The sequence below is a fragment of the Dipteris shenzhenensis genome, chromosome 25, assembly GCF_047967505.1.
Source record: "Dipteris shenzhenensis isolate YYH24624 ecotype China chromosome 25, Dip_SZ_1.0, whole genome shotgun sequence".
Classification (NCBI taxonomy): domain Eukaryota; kingdom Viridiplantae; phylum Streptophyta; class Polypodiopsida; order Gleicheniales; family Dipteridaceae; genus Dipteris; species Dipteris shenzhenensis.
The window spans coordinates 38,595,054-38,613,411 of record NC_141620.1 but is presented as its reverse complement, the minus strand read 5'-3'; the positions used below and the strand labels follow the sequence as shown (position 1 = coordinate 38,613,411).

At 41.7% G+C, this 18,358-nt stretch overlaps 1 protein-coding gene across 1 annotated transcript in view; it reads left to right on the top strand.

Moving 5' to 3' along the window:
- EMB25 (DEAD/DEAH box helicase) overlaps positions 1–18,358 on the top strand; it is a 253,561-nt gene that overhangs the window by 102,295 nt on the left and 132,908 nt on the right. The window contains exons 9-10 of the mRNA XM_087396283.1: positions 1,410–1,652; positions 1,791–2,003. Of these exons, the coding sequence (XP_087252409.1) occupies positions 1,410–1,652; positions 1,791–2,003 (456 nt within the window). The remainder of the gene's footprint in view (positions 1–1,409; positions 1,653–1,790; positions 2,004–18,358) is intronic.

Below are 18,358 nucleotides of genomic sequence, written 5' to 3'. Positions count from 1 at the left end.
AAATTACACATACATGTTAGAAATAAGCCATGAATTAATCTTAATGATAGTATCTATGTCAAAGACAAACCATATCTACCATGGGGGAGGGGCCATAAATGCAAAAATCACAATCACCACTATTTCATAATTTAGGTATATAAATTACATGTCCATTATCAAGCTTGAGGGCACCCACGTATGTTAATATGACTCCAACGGTTTGTACATGTGGGCAGCCGCCAATGCCCTTACCATAGGGTTTCTGCCACTGCCGCAACCTCACACATCGACGGATGATACTCCCCAGACGATCCAGGATGATGGCAGCTTTTCGGAGGAGACTTACTCATGGAGATCTCGCCCACCAGCCGCTCACCTCACCTTTGCTCAGATTTGTACTCTCATAGCAGGAGGCAGAGTCAATGGATAGGATTTCCAGTATTATTTTGGTTCTCAGACTCCGTGACACCTGGACTTGTATCTTTGCATTGGCATATTGTACTCATCCCCCCATTTTGCACCCAGGGGCGGTTTACTCGCATCTAGTTTACTTTGTATTTAGGCTCAGATTTGACATTATGTACTTTCACTTGCATTGTATTGCGTAGCACTTAGATGATATTCGACGATGCCTCTTCTTTGTGGCACGTTGATTTTGTGCTATCTTGTATGCAGAGTTCTTGATGTCCCATGGGCCCATTTTGGCCTTTAGTGGACAATAATACACTTTCTTTCTTTCTTTCTTTCTCTCTCTCTCTCTCTATATATATATATATATATATAATCCTCCAAAATCTGCAACTCCCTCTCCAACTTACCATTTACATCGAGTCCTTTACACTCTCAAAATTTACTACTCTACCCCCTTCCCATGGGAACACAACTACACTTAACACTTTTAATTAGATACACTCGGGCTCCGGTGACAAGCTTGACATGAAACAAGTCTCATCTAGAAGCCCATGTGAACCTACATCCCTCTGAAATTAATAGCGGAGGTGGGCTTGCAAAAACAAGCATGCCTTCTCGCACCAGTGTCACTACAACCAGCATTCCACCCCAAAAGGACTTGAAATAAAATTTCACAAGGCAATGCCTACTCCACATGAACAAGGACGAAGTATATATGGAAGAGAAGATGTACTTGTGACATAATAGACTATAAGTATCATTTCAAGGCTTAAAACACTTGTCAAGGGAGGCTGACATAGGTAAAGCTTTGTGTTTGGTTTCATTTAATGGTTTTGCTGTGGAACAGTTTGTGTTGATGTACTTGAAAATGTATTGTATCTGTGAGGGGACACATGCTTTGCAATAATTGTTTGAAAAGGTATCAATCCTGATTCATGATCTGGATATTTAAAATGCAATATTGTCTGTAAGGATAAAATAATGCAGTATTGTTTGCTTTTCTCTAACCCTGTCAGACCATGAAGTCACATGATGGAAAAATATTGAGACATGGAAGAACATTGGAAGAAGCTCGAGCTTTGATTGAGAAAAGTTTTGGAAACTATGTCGGGAGTGACCTGAAAATGGAGGCAATGCGAGAGGTCTCCAAGTTACGAGGAAAGATTCTCAAATGGCGACGTGAATTGATCCCTGATGTTAAGTCTAGGTTAACACAAGAAGAAATAGATGAATACATGAACTTGAAGAAGAATCTGAAGGTTGGTGTGTCCTCTTTCCTTTTCTAGACCTGCCCTCAACACATATCTTTTTTAAAGGATGGACGCTAGGATGCATTATGTATGAGATCCGTTGGTGCTGGAAACAAAGATGTAAAAAAACACGTTTTGTCTTGCCAGGTAGAAAAAGTTAAGCTCAAATTTTTGCGCGACCAATTGGATCAGAAGCGATTAGCTCTTGTGCAACCACTTTTGGTGGAATCTCTGAAGGAGCACTTTCCTTTCATTCATATTGGTTATCGTGATACTATTTCTGGAGACGAACAAACGATATCTGCAATGTGCATTGACATCCTTCCTCTTGAGTCAAGTCTTCGTCTGCAACAAGCATTGGTATGGATGTATTTCGTTAAACAAAGTTTCGAAAGTAAATAAATTTTCGGTGTTAATGTACGCAATGCACATACATGTTTAATTGCTGTCTTGCCCTCTCCCTTTGGGAAAGGGGGGTAGATTTGTATTTCTCACTTTTGAGGTCTCTTTTTTTGCAAGGGCTCATTATATTCTTGCTGTTGCAAAAGATAGTGCAAAAGGACCACTTGATTCGTTATGTTTATAAAAAAGACAGAGATGGTGTGCAAGCGCTTTTCTATGATTTTTATGGGAAATTCAGAATTAAAATCTGATCTGCCAGTGTTTTGTAGTTTTTTTTGTTTGGAGCCTGCATTATGTCCTTGCTGAGATTTCAATAAGCTGAAGCTGCACTGCTTGTCTATTAGCAAGGAACTGCACACATTTTTTCATGTGTGCACAGAGCTTCATGCTTGCTCCAACAAGCTGTCTAGAGCTCTTTACTCCCTCCAGCGGTACCGTTGCTAAGAGCTGCTCTCTACATCTACAAGCTGCTATCCTCATTGCTGGATTGCAGACCCTCTACATCCCTTTTGCATACCCTCTTCAGGCAAATACATGGTTTTAAAGTGTAAAAGCTACTATTGATTTGCGATGAGCATCTGCAGTTGAGCTTTGGAGTGTGTATCTGGATTTCTGACCCATACATCTTGGCTGTCTGGTTGCGTACTATGATGGTCCAGTAGTCATGTACACACAAGGGAGTTGTTGATGTGGAGCTCTCTACTCAACTCCTCCATCTAGCTCTCCTCTGTCGCCTTTCCTTTGCATTGTCCTCCTCTTAAACCCCCCTTAAATCCCCCCTAAATCCCCTAAAACACTATCAAACCCTCCAATATCTCCCAAGCCCCCCAAAAACCCTAAACCATAAACATTGAGACCCCAAATCCCTCTTCTGTCGGTATGAGTGTCGGTATATACTGACGCCTTTTAGAATTCCAAATCTGCCGCAATCTGTTTCGCCACCACTTTGCAAGACAATGCGTGCATGCACGCATGCACACACACTTTTTTTTTGTGTGGAATCTATATTTGTATGTATCACAAGAAAGAGTTTCCGATTTTTTTCCTTCCACAGAGTCTAGAGGCGAACCCAAGTAAGGAAAAGATGAAACTCAGGCCTTGGCGGATAAACGCCAAATATCCAAACAAGCTTGCCACAAGTAGCAGTAGGGAATCCGGCTCGGAGACATTGCTGTAATAGGAACTGTCACAAGTGATACGGCAATGCCAAAAGAGATGGATTGATGATTCCCTAAGAGCTAGACATCTGGGACAAACAGTAGGAGCAATATGTCTACGTGCTAGGAGTTGACTAAATGGAATAACCCCTAACATCACCCGCCATAGAAACACCTGTTGGCGAAGAGGCAATTTACAACTCCAAAGTTGTCTCAATATTTTGCGCCACCACTTGTCATGACTATTCATAGACTAAATTTGATTTCCTCGATCTGAACTCTAAGGTGGAGGCATCAAAATCCTATACAACTTGACCTCTGTCATATTAGGCAACTATAAAGGATGAGTGCTTGAATCTTGGCAGTCTAGAGCCCAATTTGTGAGACGATAAGAGAGCTCTAACTTTGGTATTGGAAAGAAAGATTGAAGTATTTGAGAAAGAGAATGCCAAAACTTTCTATAATGCAGCTGCAAACCATATTGTCTAGGTGCCAATGGAAAAGAGACCATCCAGATGGAGCACATCACCCACCAAATATATCCCTTTGGATGAAATGAAATAAGTGCGTCTGGGTTCTTGCAAGGCAAGGGGAGGGTTAAACACCTTCGACCAATGCAAACTTTCAGCACACAAGGGATTTTCTTCCAAGGAGGTGCAGCCTTGCCATTTGAGGTGAGAAAGAATTTCTTTCCGATCTAAAAGCATTGTAGAGGCAAAAGGGCAACCCTTAACACTACCATCAATTGGTCCCATAATAAAATCCCATTGGTTTGGATGCCAGTGCCTAAAAGCAAAAATAGTCAACTGTGAAATCAAATGACTCATCATGGCAGCCCAAGGCTGGTTACCCTGCAAAACTCCAGCAAGATCTTTCCCTTATGCGCGAAAATATGAATGTGATGTATAAAATATTTAGACCACCATGCATTTTGGCGAATAGAGGTGCTCCATAGAAAGCAATCTAAGGCTCTTACGACCATGCCTGGAGCGCCATAAAATCTCCATAAGAGTGGACATAAACGATTGAATATCCTACTTACCAAACATTATTAGAGGCAAGAAGAATTGTATGTAGGCAACTAAAATGGATTGGACAATACAGAGATGAACATGTAGTGGCCAGATGGCTAACTTCAATATCTTTTTAAGCTTTTCAAGCACCCAATGTGTTTGTTGGTGACGAGTGACCATCTTGCCTGATGGATTACCTAGATGCCGAATAAGTTGGTTGGGAACATCATTTCCCAAGGCCATAGAGAGGAATGCCAATCTTTAGCATGCAACATCGATTTTTAAAAATTTACTTGCAGGCCAGCAACCAATCCATATATGGATAGAGCACTCATGAGTTGTGTAAGATCCCTTGTGGAATTTCTTGGGGTAGAGAAGGAATCATCTGCATAAGCTTGTGCAAGCGTGGGCTTTCTGCCATATATCTCTAAACCATGCAAGGTATCAGTATCCACAAGGTAATCTATATAGCAAAGAATCGGATGAGTAGCTATTGCATAAAGTAGTGTGCTAAGCGCACATGATGCAAAGTCTACTGATCAAAAAAGTTACCAAACAAGATGCAAGCAGCGTTACTGTCAGAGTACATCCAATATATAACATGCTGCATTTTATCCTCAAACCCCAAACACTGCATGGTTTGGGAGATGAAGTCCCATTGAATGATATCAAACACTTTGGCAATGTCTACTTGCAGTAAAAGCACATCTTGTTGAGTGTACTTTGCATATTTTATTCCTATATAAGCATTGACAATATTACCAGTGATATGGCGACAAGGTATGAAGCCATATTGGGTAGGATGCAGAGCATCATGTAGAAAACCTTTTATTCTATCAACCACCATTTTAGCAACCACTTTATATATGAATGGCATGAGTGTGAAGCAGCAAATGACTGACAAAGATTCGTTTTTAGAAGTAGCTTGACCAATCCTTTCTTCCAAGCATCCGGCATTTATTGATTTTCCCAAGCAGAATTTGTCATTTGCAATAAAACAGGCTTGAGAGCATTCAAATATCTAAGGAAGAATTCCATAGTAAGGCATTGTGGTGCATTTCAAGCCTTTGATAGGCTGTAACAATAATTGTCACTGTGGGCAGATTTTCTTTGGCAGACTCTGGTTGCGCATTTTACATCCCATGAAGGGATTTTACTTGTCCGGTTTGCTATGTTTTTTGAGTTTATCTAGCAAAAATGGCTGAGAACAACCCAATGAGGTGCTTGGAGTTCCTCACACAGGAGGATAAGTTGGATGGCACCAACTACTCCTTGTGGAGTTTTATAGATCGCAACATCTGGCAGACATCTTTGGGATAATATCAATAGAGATGAGGCAAGGCCAGATTTTGTGGCTACACCTGTCACTCCTACAATTGGAGGCAGGGGTAGAGGTGAAAATGCAGCACAAGTAATTGGAGCAGCTACTGCTCCAATGGCTTCCATAGCAGAGCAGAAAAGATGGGATTCTAGGCATGCACAAGCTCTTTCTCTAATTTCTCTTTCTGTCAAGATGTTCAGTATTCCTCACATTTGGTCATGCAAGACCTCAAAGGCAGCTTAGGAGATGTTAGAGAGTATGTTTGCAGCAAGAAATGATGCCAGTGTTTCCTTCCTAAAGAGAGAGCTATCTCATACGCATATGGATGAGGGAGATTCCATGAATGGTCACCTCACAAAACTTCAGGATCTAAGGGAACAATTGCTGAATATAGATGAAGTTCTTCCGGATTCAGAGATGATTACCACCACTCCGAATTCTCTTCCTGAGTCTTATCTTAGTTTCCATACCTCGCTGAATTTGTAATTGAGGGGGGGCAGCAATCCTCTCTCTTTTCAATAGTTGGTAGGACTTTTGTTGCAGGAAGAGCATACAAGAAGAAATATGGCAACATGGGCTGGCGTGCATGTCATGCTTTCTAAGTTCAAGCCCAAAGGAAAAGGGCAGCAAAAGCAACATGCCAATCAGCCTGCACATCAGCATAAAGCTGATTTACGACAGCCCTCTTATAAGGCTAAAGGTGATGCAGATAAGCCTAAAAGGAAGGGCATTTGTCACTACTGCAAGAAGCGCGGTCATTACATTGGTGAATGCAAGAAGCGCATAGCTAAAGAAAAGAAAAGGGATTCCGGTATGGTTGTCTGAGATGCATTTACTCCTAATGCACATGATGGAGGGGATGTTACAGCCAACTTTGTGGAAGAGCACTATGCCTTTTGGTCTTGCATTTCAGGTTTTTTAGTGGATAGTTCAGATACTACAGCCTCTCTTGAGGATGACCCATATGCTTTCTTGACTTGCAGTTATCACCCTTCAAAGGATGCATGCTCTCTCAGTCTCAATGAGACACTGAAGACTTGGTATTTTGATAGTGGTGCTTCTAAGGACATCACTTCTAAGAAAAGCCTTTTTGCATCTCTGCATCCACCACCTATTGAAAAGACTGTGACATGTGTAAATAATTCTTCTTATTCAGTGTGTGGAGTGGGGGACATCATTCTCACATCCACGGATATGGCACAGATTTCAGAATTACAGACGCTCTTTGAGTGCCAGGTATAAAGAAGAAATTGCTTTCGATCTCCTCCTTCAATCGAGGAGGTTTTCAGGTTATATTTGATGATGCTAAGTGTGCAGTCCGAGACAAAGAAAATGAGTATGCTTTAATGTTGTCTGGCACTTTGTATCGGGGTCTTTTTCAGCTTGACATTTATGCGAAAAGATCCGATCTTGCACTTTCAGTGAGCACTCCCACTGCTGCGATGTTGAATGTGGAGTTATGGCATGCCAAATATGGGCACATGAGCTATGGTAACTTGATGACCCCCCAAAAGCATGCTATGGTTGATGCAGTGCCTCTTTTGGAGTCACCTCCTCCTCATGCATGTGAGGGTTGCATCCTTGGGAAGATGCATGGATTTCCTTTTAAGAAGGATGGTGTAGTAAGAGCCACTAGAAAATCATACATAGTGATGTGTGTGGTCGCATGAGGACACCTGCTTTTGGTGGTTATCTCTATTATGTTACATTCATAGATTACTTCACCAATTATACTTGGGTCTATGGTCTTAAGGCAAAATCAAAATTGTTTATGCATTTCGAACACTTTGCGGCTATGGTTGAAAATGAGACAAGACTCAAGGTGCATACACTTCGCACATATAGAGGGGGGGAGTATATGTCTCATGAGTTTGAGGCATTCTTGAAGGAGAAAGGCATCATGCATCAGGTTACAGTGAGGCTTATATTTCAGCAAAATGGCAAACTTGAGCGCAAAAATGGCACTCTTTTGGAGATGGATAGATGCATGCTTACTAGTAAAAACTTGCCTCACAGGTTTTGGTTGGAATGCCTCATGTGTGCAAATGATGTTTTGAATTAGGCTCCCACAAAGGCTTTGAAGACAATCACTCCCTATCAGGCATGGCATGGGAGAAAGCCTTCAGTGGATCACTTCATGATTTTTGGATGTGTTGCATATTCCCACGTGCCTGTGGAGTTTGGACATAAGTTGTCAGATAAGGCAGTTAAGTGCATTTTTGTTGGGTATAGTGCACAAAGCAAAGGTTATCGTCTCTACAATCTTGCTTATTGCAATATTTTTGTGAGTAGAGATGTTATTTTTTCAGAGAATTCAGCACATACACATGCTGAATTTACTATTCCAGCTGCTTTAGATGATGTTTTTGAGGGGATGCTTCTTATAGCATTTGGTTCCCCATCTGAGGCGCTACTGAAAATCAGAATTTACAGCAACATCCTCGTGATCCACATGCCCTGATTCAGCCACATGCTGATTTTGTATCTCCATAGGGTGTGGATGAAGTTGTCAGGCAAGAGATTCAAGAGATACATGCAGCCAAAACAGTGCCGAATTGGTTGCTACAAACTCTCAGGGAGAGTAGGATTGAGGAACCTTTGCTTGGCAGGGACTCGTAGTGCAGTAAAGCATGCAGGGGGGGCTTGTTGAGACAGCTTATGCAGGTACTTTTCTTGATGAAGAAGAACCTGGCTCTTTTGAAGAAGCCACGGTTAATGTGCATTGGATGTATGCCATGCACAATGAATTGCAGTCCATTGAGATAAATAAGACTTGGGATGTTGTGGATTTGCAAAGGTAAACGGAAGCCAGATGGGTCCATTGATTGGTACAAGGCAAGGCTGGGTGCCAAAGGCTATGCACAGAATAAAGACATAATATGTCAGATGGGTCCATTGATAGGTACAAGGCAAGGATGGGTGCCAAAGGCTATGCACAGAATAAAGGCATAGATTATGAGGAGACTTTATCTTCTACATTCTGGATGACCATCATCAGGTTAGTTATTGCCATGGCTGCAAATTTTGTTTGGAATGTCCATCAGTTGGACAGAAAAATAGCTTTTTTTAATGGGGACTTGTGGGAAGAGGTTTATGTCAAACAACCTTTTGGATTTGAACTTTCTAGCAGGTTTGCAAGCTGAATAAAGCTTTATATGGGCTGAAACAAGCCCCACGCGCATGGTATGCCAAGATGGATGCATTCGTGGCAAGTAACGGGTTCCATAATAGTCCCAGGGAAAGCACCCTCTACATCAAGAAGGATGGGGGGGAAATTTCGGTCATCGTTCTTTATGTAGATGACATGCTGCTCACAGGGTCAAATGAGGAAATAATTGGAGATTTCAAAGCTGAATTTGACATGACAGATTTGGTCATGTTAAATTTTTATTTAGGAATGCAGTTCATACAAGACAGGCGTGGCGTCGTTATGTCTCAAACCAAGTATGTGCAAAAGCTCTTGGATAGGTTCTACATGCATGATTGTAAGCCTATAGCCACTCCCATGGAACCGGGGCTGAAGCTTACTATGTATGATGCAGGTGAATCAGTGGATGTCACACTTTACAACTAGGCTGTTGGATGCCTCATCTATGTGTGCAATACTAGGCCCGATATTCTTTATGCAGTATCTCAGGTGAGCAGGTATATGCATAGCCCAAAGACTACTCATTGGCAGGTTGTAAAACACATCTTCCGTTATTTTGTAAGGCACAAAGTCTTATGGCTCGATGTTTCACAGAGGGGTGACTTGCAGATGCATGCTTGCAGTGATTCAGATTGGGCTGGAGACTATGCTACTAGGCAGTCCACTAGTGGTAATTGTTTCTTTTTGGGCAAAGCTTACATTTCTTGGTTGAGCAAGAAGCAATCTATGGTGGCTACTTCCTCATGTGAAGCTGACTACAGGGAAGCTTTCACAGCGACAGTTGAATATGTTTGGCTGCGTCGTTTGTTTGCTGATCTTTGTCTCTTATTGGAGGGTCCTTCTCCAATTCTCACTGATAGTCAGAGTACTATAGCAGTGGCAAAGAATCCTGTGTTTCATGCTCGCACAAAGCACATGGAGGTTCATTATCATTATGTCAAAGAGAAGTTGTATGCAGGGGAGATCAGTATGATCTATGTGTCAGCACATGAGAATGTTGCAGACATCTTCACCAAAGTACTTCTACGTGAGAAGTTTGTTGCATTTTGCAGTGCCCTAAACCTATCTCCTTTTGGTGATTGATCACTACCTTGTACATCATATTGGCACTGCAGGGTGGTGTTAGAATTATTATTATATTCTACGCAGTGGCCAATGTATCATAATAAGTAGGTTAGGGGTGCTTTTCCTCATTGATGTTTTCCTCCTTAACCACAGTCCAATCCCTAACTACGGTTAGTGGATAGGATAAGGGTTTTGTCACTTAGACAAAACCCCTCACTCTCATTTTTATACTTACTCATGCTATTCAGACGTACAGCTTTCACTCTTGCTCACACTCTTCCTCTCTACTCTCCATTTTTCACATAGATCTCCTAGCTGAGATAAATTTCCTTGGAGTATGCCAGGATTTCGGTGGAATTTTTTTCCTTAATTTTAGACTAAGATGTGGAGGTTGTCGAAGTAGAAGGGTCCCCATTGGAGATAATCTGTGCCTTTCCTTTATCTTGGGCTGCAATTGCTGGTTTATTGCCTTTATGTTTGACCACAAAAGGCCCATTGGCATCCTTGTTTTCTTCATAGGAGGCATGGCATCAGGAGGCATTTTATCCAGGACTAAGGGGCATTGTGAAGCCATGTGCACAATTTTTTTGCATTCAAAGCATTCTCCTACAAATTAGCCCCATTTCAACGTGTAGAAAGCACTCCCCATAGAAACATTATTTGCTGTAACAGACTAAGATTCTGGAGTAGGGATGTCCGTATCCACAAAATGCAAAACCTACTACAATTTCCATTTGGCCTAGGTGGGCACACCACCTTGCCGAAGCAAGCTGCAATTTTGGGGAAGAATAAGGCCAAGTGTTGAGGAAAATCTATCACCTCCACCCATATCAGACAACGATGGCGAATCAATGTTTGATAATCCCTAGTAGGCGGCTAGGGTAAGACATGCACCATTTGTTGTCCCTAAAAGAGTGAAGAATGCTCCGCTCATCCGCTACTATGATTTCAAAAAAACCCCTTGGTGCATTATGCACCTTACAAACAAAACAGCCACTTAGTGTCCTTGTCAACCAGTTACCCACATGTGCTACCACAAGCATTTGACCTGGGAAAAAAATAATCATAACATGCATAGCATATTCATGCACTAGATGAATAGTATGTCATCCTCCTTCACCATAATTCTAGTAGCAAGAGTGGAATCTTTCTAATCCTTGCGTGTATCTTCAAAGCTTTCGTGCTTGACATCAAACACTAGCTGGGCCTCAAGAGGCATGAACATGGTCGAGGCCTGCTTTTGTAGCTTATGCATATAAGTCTTTGTGGCTGCCATCTTGTACAATGGACAACAACTGAAGAGAGTAAAAAGGAAATTACATAGATTCAAATGAGGAATACATCAGTGAAAGGGAGGCAGTCGATAGACTGAGCGACAAAAAGTGAGTGAGCCCAAAAAAGCGAGCAAGAATTTGTTGAAATGGTAGGAAAATCAGGCAAGCAAAGAAATAATCTAAGTGTCCCATAAAATAATTGCTTGAAGGAGAAAGTATTCAAAAGGGGAGTTATGTGTCACATTTCTTGAAATTAAGTAGTTCAAAGTTAAGGACTATTTTAATGTGACTCCATTTGGGTTTGACAATTATTTGAGTGGTCACTCATAAACATATAACATAGCATTTTAGTGCACTGAGAGGTATTTTTTAAATAGAGGGACTTACATGCCATCTAGTGCATGAGTGGGATTTTTAAAATAGCAACTTTTTGTAATTTATATATGTAGATTTATGAAGGGATGTCACAATTTTAAGATTGAAAATGTAAACACCTATAGGGGTTTAACCAATTACATGAGAAATGTAAAAATGCAAGAATAGGTGTAAATTTTAACACATTTATAAAGGGTGAACCCCTCAAGTGCAATTAAAAGGTAGAGGATGTTAAAATTTTTCTTCTTGTTTTGCCAAAATAGACAATGTCTTCTCACTCCTTATTATGGGAAACTTTGCTTTAAATTTGGTGCAACAAATCGGTCAAAAATTCATAAAATTCATATTTTATGCTTACAAATTTTTTAGACAAACATGCATGATATTCATCTAAATCATGTCTTCTCATTGGATTTAATATGTAACATTATGCCATTTGGATTTGACAAATCAAAAGACGCAGGTATATCAAAAACTCGTCTTTTGGGCCAAAACAACCAAATTTTAACAACTTACAAAGATAAAGGGATGTGAAAATGTCATCTTTTGGGCCAAAACAGGGAGCGCGTTAACCCGCTCCTAGGTTTGGCCCAAAAGATGACATTTTCACATCCCTGTATATTTGCAAGTTGTCAAAATTTGGTTGTTTTGTATCTTTTGATTTATGAGTCTAAATGGGGTCATGTTACATATCAAATCAAATAGCAAGGCGTGATTTAGATGATTATTATGCCTTTTTGCACCATCTAATAAAATTTCATGCACCAAAATATGAATTTGTGGTCAATTTGTTGCACTGGTTGGATTAGTGGCATGTAAGAGTGAATCATTGGGGAGGGATGTTTTTGCAGGAATAAAGGAACATGGGTTTTGTTCCAAGAGTGAATAGAGTTTAAAAAGCTAAGCATTTACATGTGTATATAATGTAAGCTAATCCATTCAAGGAGTCCTTAGAAATGCCCATGTGTGTGGAAGGTTGCATTGATGATCTCTATAACTAAGGTGGAAAGAGAGAACTTGATTGCAGTAGGGTTTGTCTTTGATACTAATGGTGACTTGGCACAGTGAAACATACCAACTTTCTTATGGGGGATGTGAACCTAGTGTTAGTGTCTTTAAAGTTGTATGCATATTTAACCTTCTAGCATTGAAAAAACAGATGCAATTTCGTTTTTCTACTCAAATAGGGGATTTATAAATCTTTAATTGTTTTGTATCACTCACTTTTTTTGGCTTGCTTGCTTTTTGTCGCTCGCTTTTTGGTAATCCTCAGTGAAAGGAAGGGATAAGTTTTATAGACAACAAAAGAAAAGGAGAAGATTTTATGAGATGGGAGAAGGTAAACAAAGGGGGTTAACAGACATAAGCGAAACATGACAAAGTAAAAGGCAGCTCATTGAACACACCCAACACCACAACACAACCACATGTAGTGAGCAGGAGAAAACGAAGGGAAGATGGCAAAAAAAATCTTCTCTAGGAGGGGATTGCATTGTTGGGAAAACATTTGAAAGGTTTCCCTAGGGTCTGACGCGGTTGGAGCTGGCCTATGCATGGGCAGCTGGTTGGATTGTATGGGCGACCATCTGGCAACGCAATGTGCGTGGATTGGTTGTTGAAACTTGCTCGACGTGGTTGACGATGGCGGTCTCTATTTCTACGGATTCAAGGCAGTCTAGTTTCTTCCTTCTCAGGCCGCGAGCCTGCTCTGTGTCCGTGTATTAGTAGTATAGACGAGAGTCAAATCTCAAGTAGGATATGGTATGTAGAAGCTTGTTAGTCTTGCTTTCGAGTGTTAGCTGAGTCGTCTGTGTCACCTTTTGTATGAGAAAAAAGCCTAGTCCTGATGAGCTCTTTTCTCTTGAATGACAGAGTGAGAATTGTGTCTGTTATGTCTCGATATTGCTATGTTCCATTCAGTGTGACCAAAAAACGCGTTTCGGGGCACCGAAATGCGTCGAAACGTTTCTGCGAAACGTGCGAAACGTGGCATGTTAGGGCGAAATGTCTGGCTCCAAAAATGACACGATGGGACATTTTTCACAGTTTTTTGTGTCGAATCTTCTCGGGTTTTGCTATTGCTACTCCATGCTTGCCTCCTAGCTCCCTACTCTAGCCTATTTTGCTAAGCCCTTGCTATCCTAGCATATTCCTCTACTTCTAGACTATATCTCTCCAACTTCTCTAGCCTAGCCTCTCCTCTATCCTCTATCCTCTCCAACCTCTCTCCTCTCCAACCTCTACTTGCCTCTATAACCTCTCTCCTCTCAAACCTCTCGTCTATCATCTTAGCTCTATTCTCTCCAACCTCTCTCCTCTCTCCTCTCTCCTCTCTATTCTATGGCCTCGAAACGTGCCGCTGCAAGCACAAGGCGGGATGTGTGGCAAGATACCATTTTTATTAAGAGATATCGCACATCTGGCACAAGGAGGTCAGTGTGCAAGTTTTGTGGTGACACATTGACAGGATCTGCCCCTCGAGTTCGAGCGCATTTCTTATGGGAGGGAGGCCAGGGTAAAGGTCCGTGCTATGCCATTCTAGAGGGGATATTCTTGGCATATGGTGCTACTTCTACCAAATTTACTGAGATTTGACACCTCCTCCGTCCTGTGGTCACAGATCGGATTCTTAAGCGAAGGTGTCAATTGAGCGGCAGAAGTTGGGCCTTGAGGCAACTGCTACATCATCCCAGTCCTATGCCGAGGATGTGGAGGGTTTATATATGTCTCTCTCATAGCAGGAAAGAGGCCCATCTACATCGACGTCAGAGGTGCATGGGAGTGTCTCTACTGAGCCTCTACATGGCATGACTCAATCGACTTTTGTGTCAATTGGGCTGTCCAATATGCCATCAGCTCCTCCACGGCCTCCTGCCAAGAGGACACGTGGTGCAACAGTTGTTACTTCGAGAGTTATCATTTACAGGCTGCTTGGGCACCACGCCTAAAGCAAGAGGCCGAAATTGCAGAGAAGCAGTTCTTTTATGCTTGCAATACTCCCTTCCATGTTGCAAGGACTCTGCCTATAAGAGCTTTACCCATGCTCTATAGCCGTTGGTAGAGTAGGAGCATCATCCCTTACACCTGCTAGTTTTGAGACTCTTCGTACCACACGTTTGAAGAAGCAAGTGGGTTTAATTCAGAAAGACATGGAGGGACTCAAGAAAGCCTGGGGTTGGTATGGATGCACCATTGTCTCCGACGGATGGAGTGACACAAAGAGGAGACACATGATTAATATTTTGGTCCCTTGCTGTGTGGGTAGCATCTTCTTGAGGGTGGTTGATGCTTCACATGCTGGCGTGCACATCACCGGAGAGTGGATATGGGGTCACATTGAGGCAGCCATCAAGGAGGTTGGTGAAGACAATGCGGTACAAGTCATCACCGAGAATGGCTCCAAGTGCAGGAGAATGGGAAGTCTCTTTGAGGAGGAGTATCCCAAGATTGTATGGATTCCTTGTGCTTCACACTCCCTCGACTTGATGATGGAGGATATTGGAAAGCTGCCTTGGGTGTCTGTTGTGGTTGAAAAAGTGATGTAGTTAGTGACTTACATCACTCGTAAGCCACATGCACTGGCCCTATTTGGAAGGGAGTGCAAGTGGGAGCTTGTGAGACCCTCCAAGACACGCTTTGGCTATATTTTCTTGGTGCTCTTAAATTTGTTTGTAATTCTCTCTTGAAATTTCTTCTTCACCTGGGGCTCATAAAGGGGTTTATTTTCATAGGCTGGTTAAGACCAAAGAGAGTCTTTGTTGATTGATGACCAGTTCAGATTGGTTGGACTGGAATGATTCGAGATTGCCCACTGGATAGAATGTAGAGGGGATTGTCTTCGACAATCAGGTTTGGCATGAAGCCCTTTCCGTTCAGATGTCCAAAGAGCCCTTATACTTTGTGCTTCGGCTATTCGACCACGAGGGTTGTACTATGGGCCTGCTCAATGAGTTTATGTTGAAGCTTCGAAAAGCCACGAAGGATTGCCCTATCCTCGAGCAAAGGAGGTAAATACTAAAAATACAAGCCTTATAACTTTTAATTTAACTTCCAAGTCATGTTGAGCACGAGCCTCACGGGGGGGATCACATGTACCTGTTCTTGCATCCTCATCTCGAGGACGTCGAGGTAGAGATGAGGCACATGAGGAGGCTTTGGTAGACACCACAGGCACAGACTCAGAGGACTTAGATCAGTCGCGAGCCAAGGTTGGTTCGAGGGTGATACTTCCTCTTCCTCTTCAGAGAATGTAGATTCATCTTCAAAGGATAGTGAAGAGGCAGCAGATCTTAGAGAGGAGCCAGAGCCCCAGGCTCCCCTAGCTCTAGAGGCTAGATAGTAGAGTGTAGCATGTTATGGTTTACTTGTAAGGGTGTATAGCTAGCTTGTAGCCTACTGCCCGTAGGCGTTCAAGGCTTGGACCATGGGTTCAGATTATGTATATAGTTATCTGTTTATCATTTGACATTATGACATCGGACATGTTACGTGTATTACATTTTGTTATCTTTTGTATCGAATCTCGATTGACGATGATTGATACTAGCCATGCCACTGGCATGGACGGTGGACCATGTTTCACAATTGTCAATGCTTCTTCAAAGTTTAAAGTTTAAACTTTAAATAGGCATTAAAGTTTGAAATTTGAAATTTAAACTTTAAAGTTTAATCATTATATTTGAACTTTTACGTTGAATGAATGATGATTGAAGTTGAAGGCTGTGCTTAAAAGTTACTACTTCTGTAGGGTGTAGGCTTGTGACCACTGACTTGTCCAATGTCACTTCAAACTTGTAGGCTGCTTAGTGCCACTAGGTGACTTGTCATCTGCAGGCTTGTGACTTGTCACCTGGATCCCGTAGACCGTATGCTTGCAGCTCCCGGCTGTTAGCCTGTTCAATGTTGTCTCTTGAATTTTTAGAGTGCCCACTGTGTATGTGTGTATCTGAGATATGTGTGCACTGTGTTTATGTAATATAAATATAAATATAAATAATAATAATAATATATTTATGTAAAATACAGATTTATAGACGTTTCTAGACGAAACGCCTATTAAATTCTAGGAAATTTTATTGCAACATTGGTTTCATTTAGTGCAAGAGCTTGTCATTTTACAATAATAGTGCAGCTGTCCCATGTCTAACATTTCAAAAGCTTGCTGCAAATCAGCCTTGAAAGCTGCACTATGCTGAGTATCAGGGCCCGTGATCAGCATGTCATCCACATATAAAATCAACACTAAAAATTCAGATCCACTCCCACGGACATAAAGAGTGGGCTCTGTTGGGCTATTTTGAAAACCAAGGGACAATAAGTGTGCATGAATTTTGGCATACCATGCCTTGGGTGCCTGCTTCAAACTATAAAGGGCTTTTCTCAGCCGGCATACCTTTTTTTCAGATCCAACAACCTCAAAGCCAGGAGGCAGTGTCACATAAACTTCTTCCTGCAGATCCCCATGAAGAAAAGCAGTCTTGATGTCAAGCTGGTGCACTTGCCAATGGTGATGGGCTGCAATGGCCAATGGTGATGGGGCAATGACACATCTGATAGTAGTAATCCTGGATGTGGGAGCAAAGGTCTCCTCAAAGTCAATGCCTTGTTGGGCATACCCTTTTGCAACAAGACGGGCTTTGTGTTGATCTATGCTGCCGTCATATTTCCTTTTTAATTTGTAGACCCATTGGGTACCAATGGCATGCTTGCCGGAAGGGAGATCTACTAATTCCCATGTGTCATTTTTGGCAATAGATTGTAGCTCAGCTCGCATTGCATACATCCTCTCTTTGCTGTTTTCCATGCTTCATAAGGTGTAACAGTCCTCAATGCTCTTGTATGGCTTAGCTTTGCAGTCCACAAGAGGAGAAGCCGAATGTTCAGCAAAGATTTCATCTCTATTGACAATAATCTTCCCAGTATTTGGTTGGTATAACCGATACCCTGTGCTCTCCTGGTTGTAACCAATAAATATGCATTTGATTGCCTTATCATCAAGCTTATGTCTCAGCTGAGATGGTACATGAACATATGCAAGAGACCCAAAAACTCTCATGTGTGAAAGTGAAGGCTTCCTGCCTTTTCATGCTTCATAAGGTGTAACAGTCCTCAATGCCCTTGTAGGTGATCTATTCAGCACATAGTTGGCACACATCACTGCATCAAGCCAAAATTTATTGGGCAATGACTTGGCCTTAAGCATGCATCTGGCCATCTCCATAGTGGACTTGTTCTTCCTTTTAGGAACATGACTATGCTGAGGAGTGTCTGGAGTAGTGCATGAATGAACAATGCCCTGTGAAGACAAAAATGCATCAAACTCCTTTGACATATACTCTCCCCTCCTATTTGTGTTGAGGGTGACAAGCTTGCATCTTGATTCATTCTCAACCATATTCAGCCACCTCTGAAAGCATGAGAACACTTCAAATTTGGCTTTTAAAGCATATACCCAGCAATATCTTGTGAAGTCATCAATGAGAGTCATGAAATATTTGTACCCTCCAATGGCATTTGTCCTCATTGGGCCACAGACATCACTGTGCACTAGTTGCAATTTCATTTGTGAGAGTTTTGGACAATTCTTTTGAAAAGGAAATCGATGCATCTTACCCAAAAGACAACCCTCACACATATGTTTGAAAACTGTGTGAGTTTGAGGTACATCATTTGCCATGCCCTGTGAATGTAACTTGGCAAGAGCTCTATAATTGAGATGACTCATTCTCTCATGCCAAAGATGAGTTTGAGCAAGCTGTGAATCTGAAATAGCAAATGCTTCAATAGAGAGTGCAGCTGAGTGATCATCAAGGTGATAAAGCCCCTTTTTCATAGTGTTAGTGAGAACTATGGCATTGTCATCGTGAAGATCATGTACTAGGCATGTGTATCCATCAAAAATCACTCTGAAACCTAAAGTAGCAATTGCGGAAATTGAAATCAAATTGACTTCAATTCCAG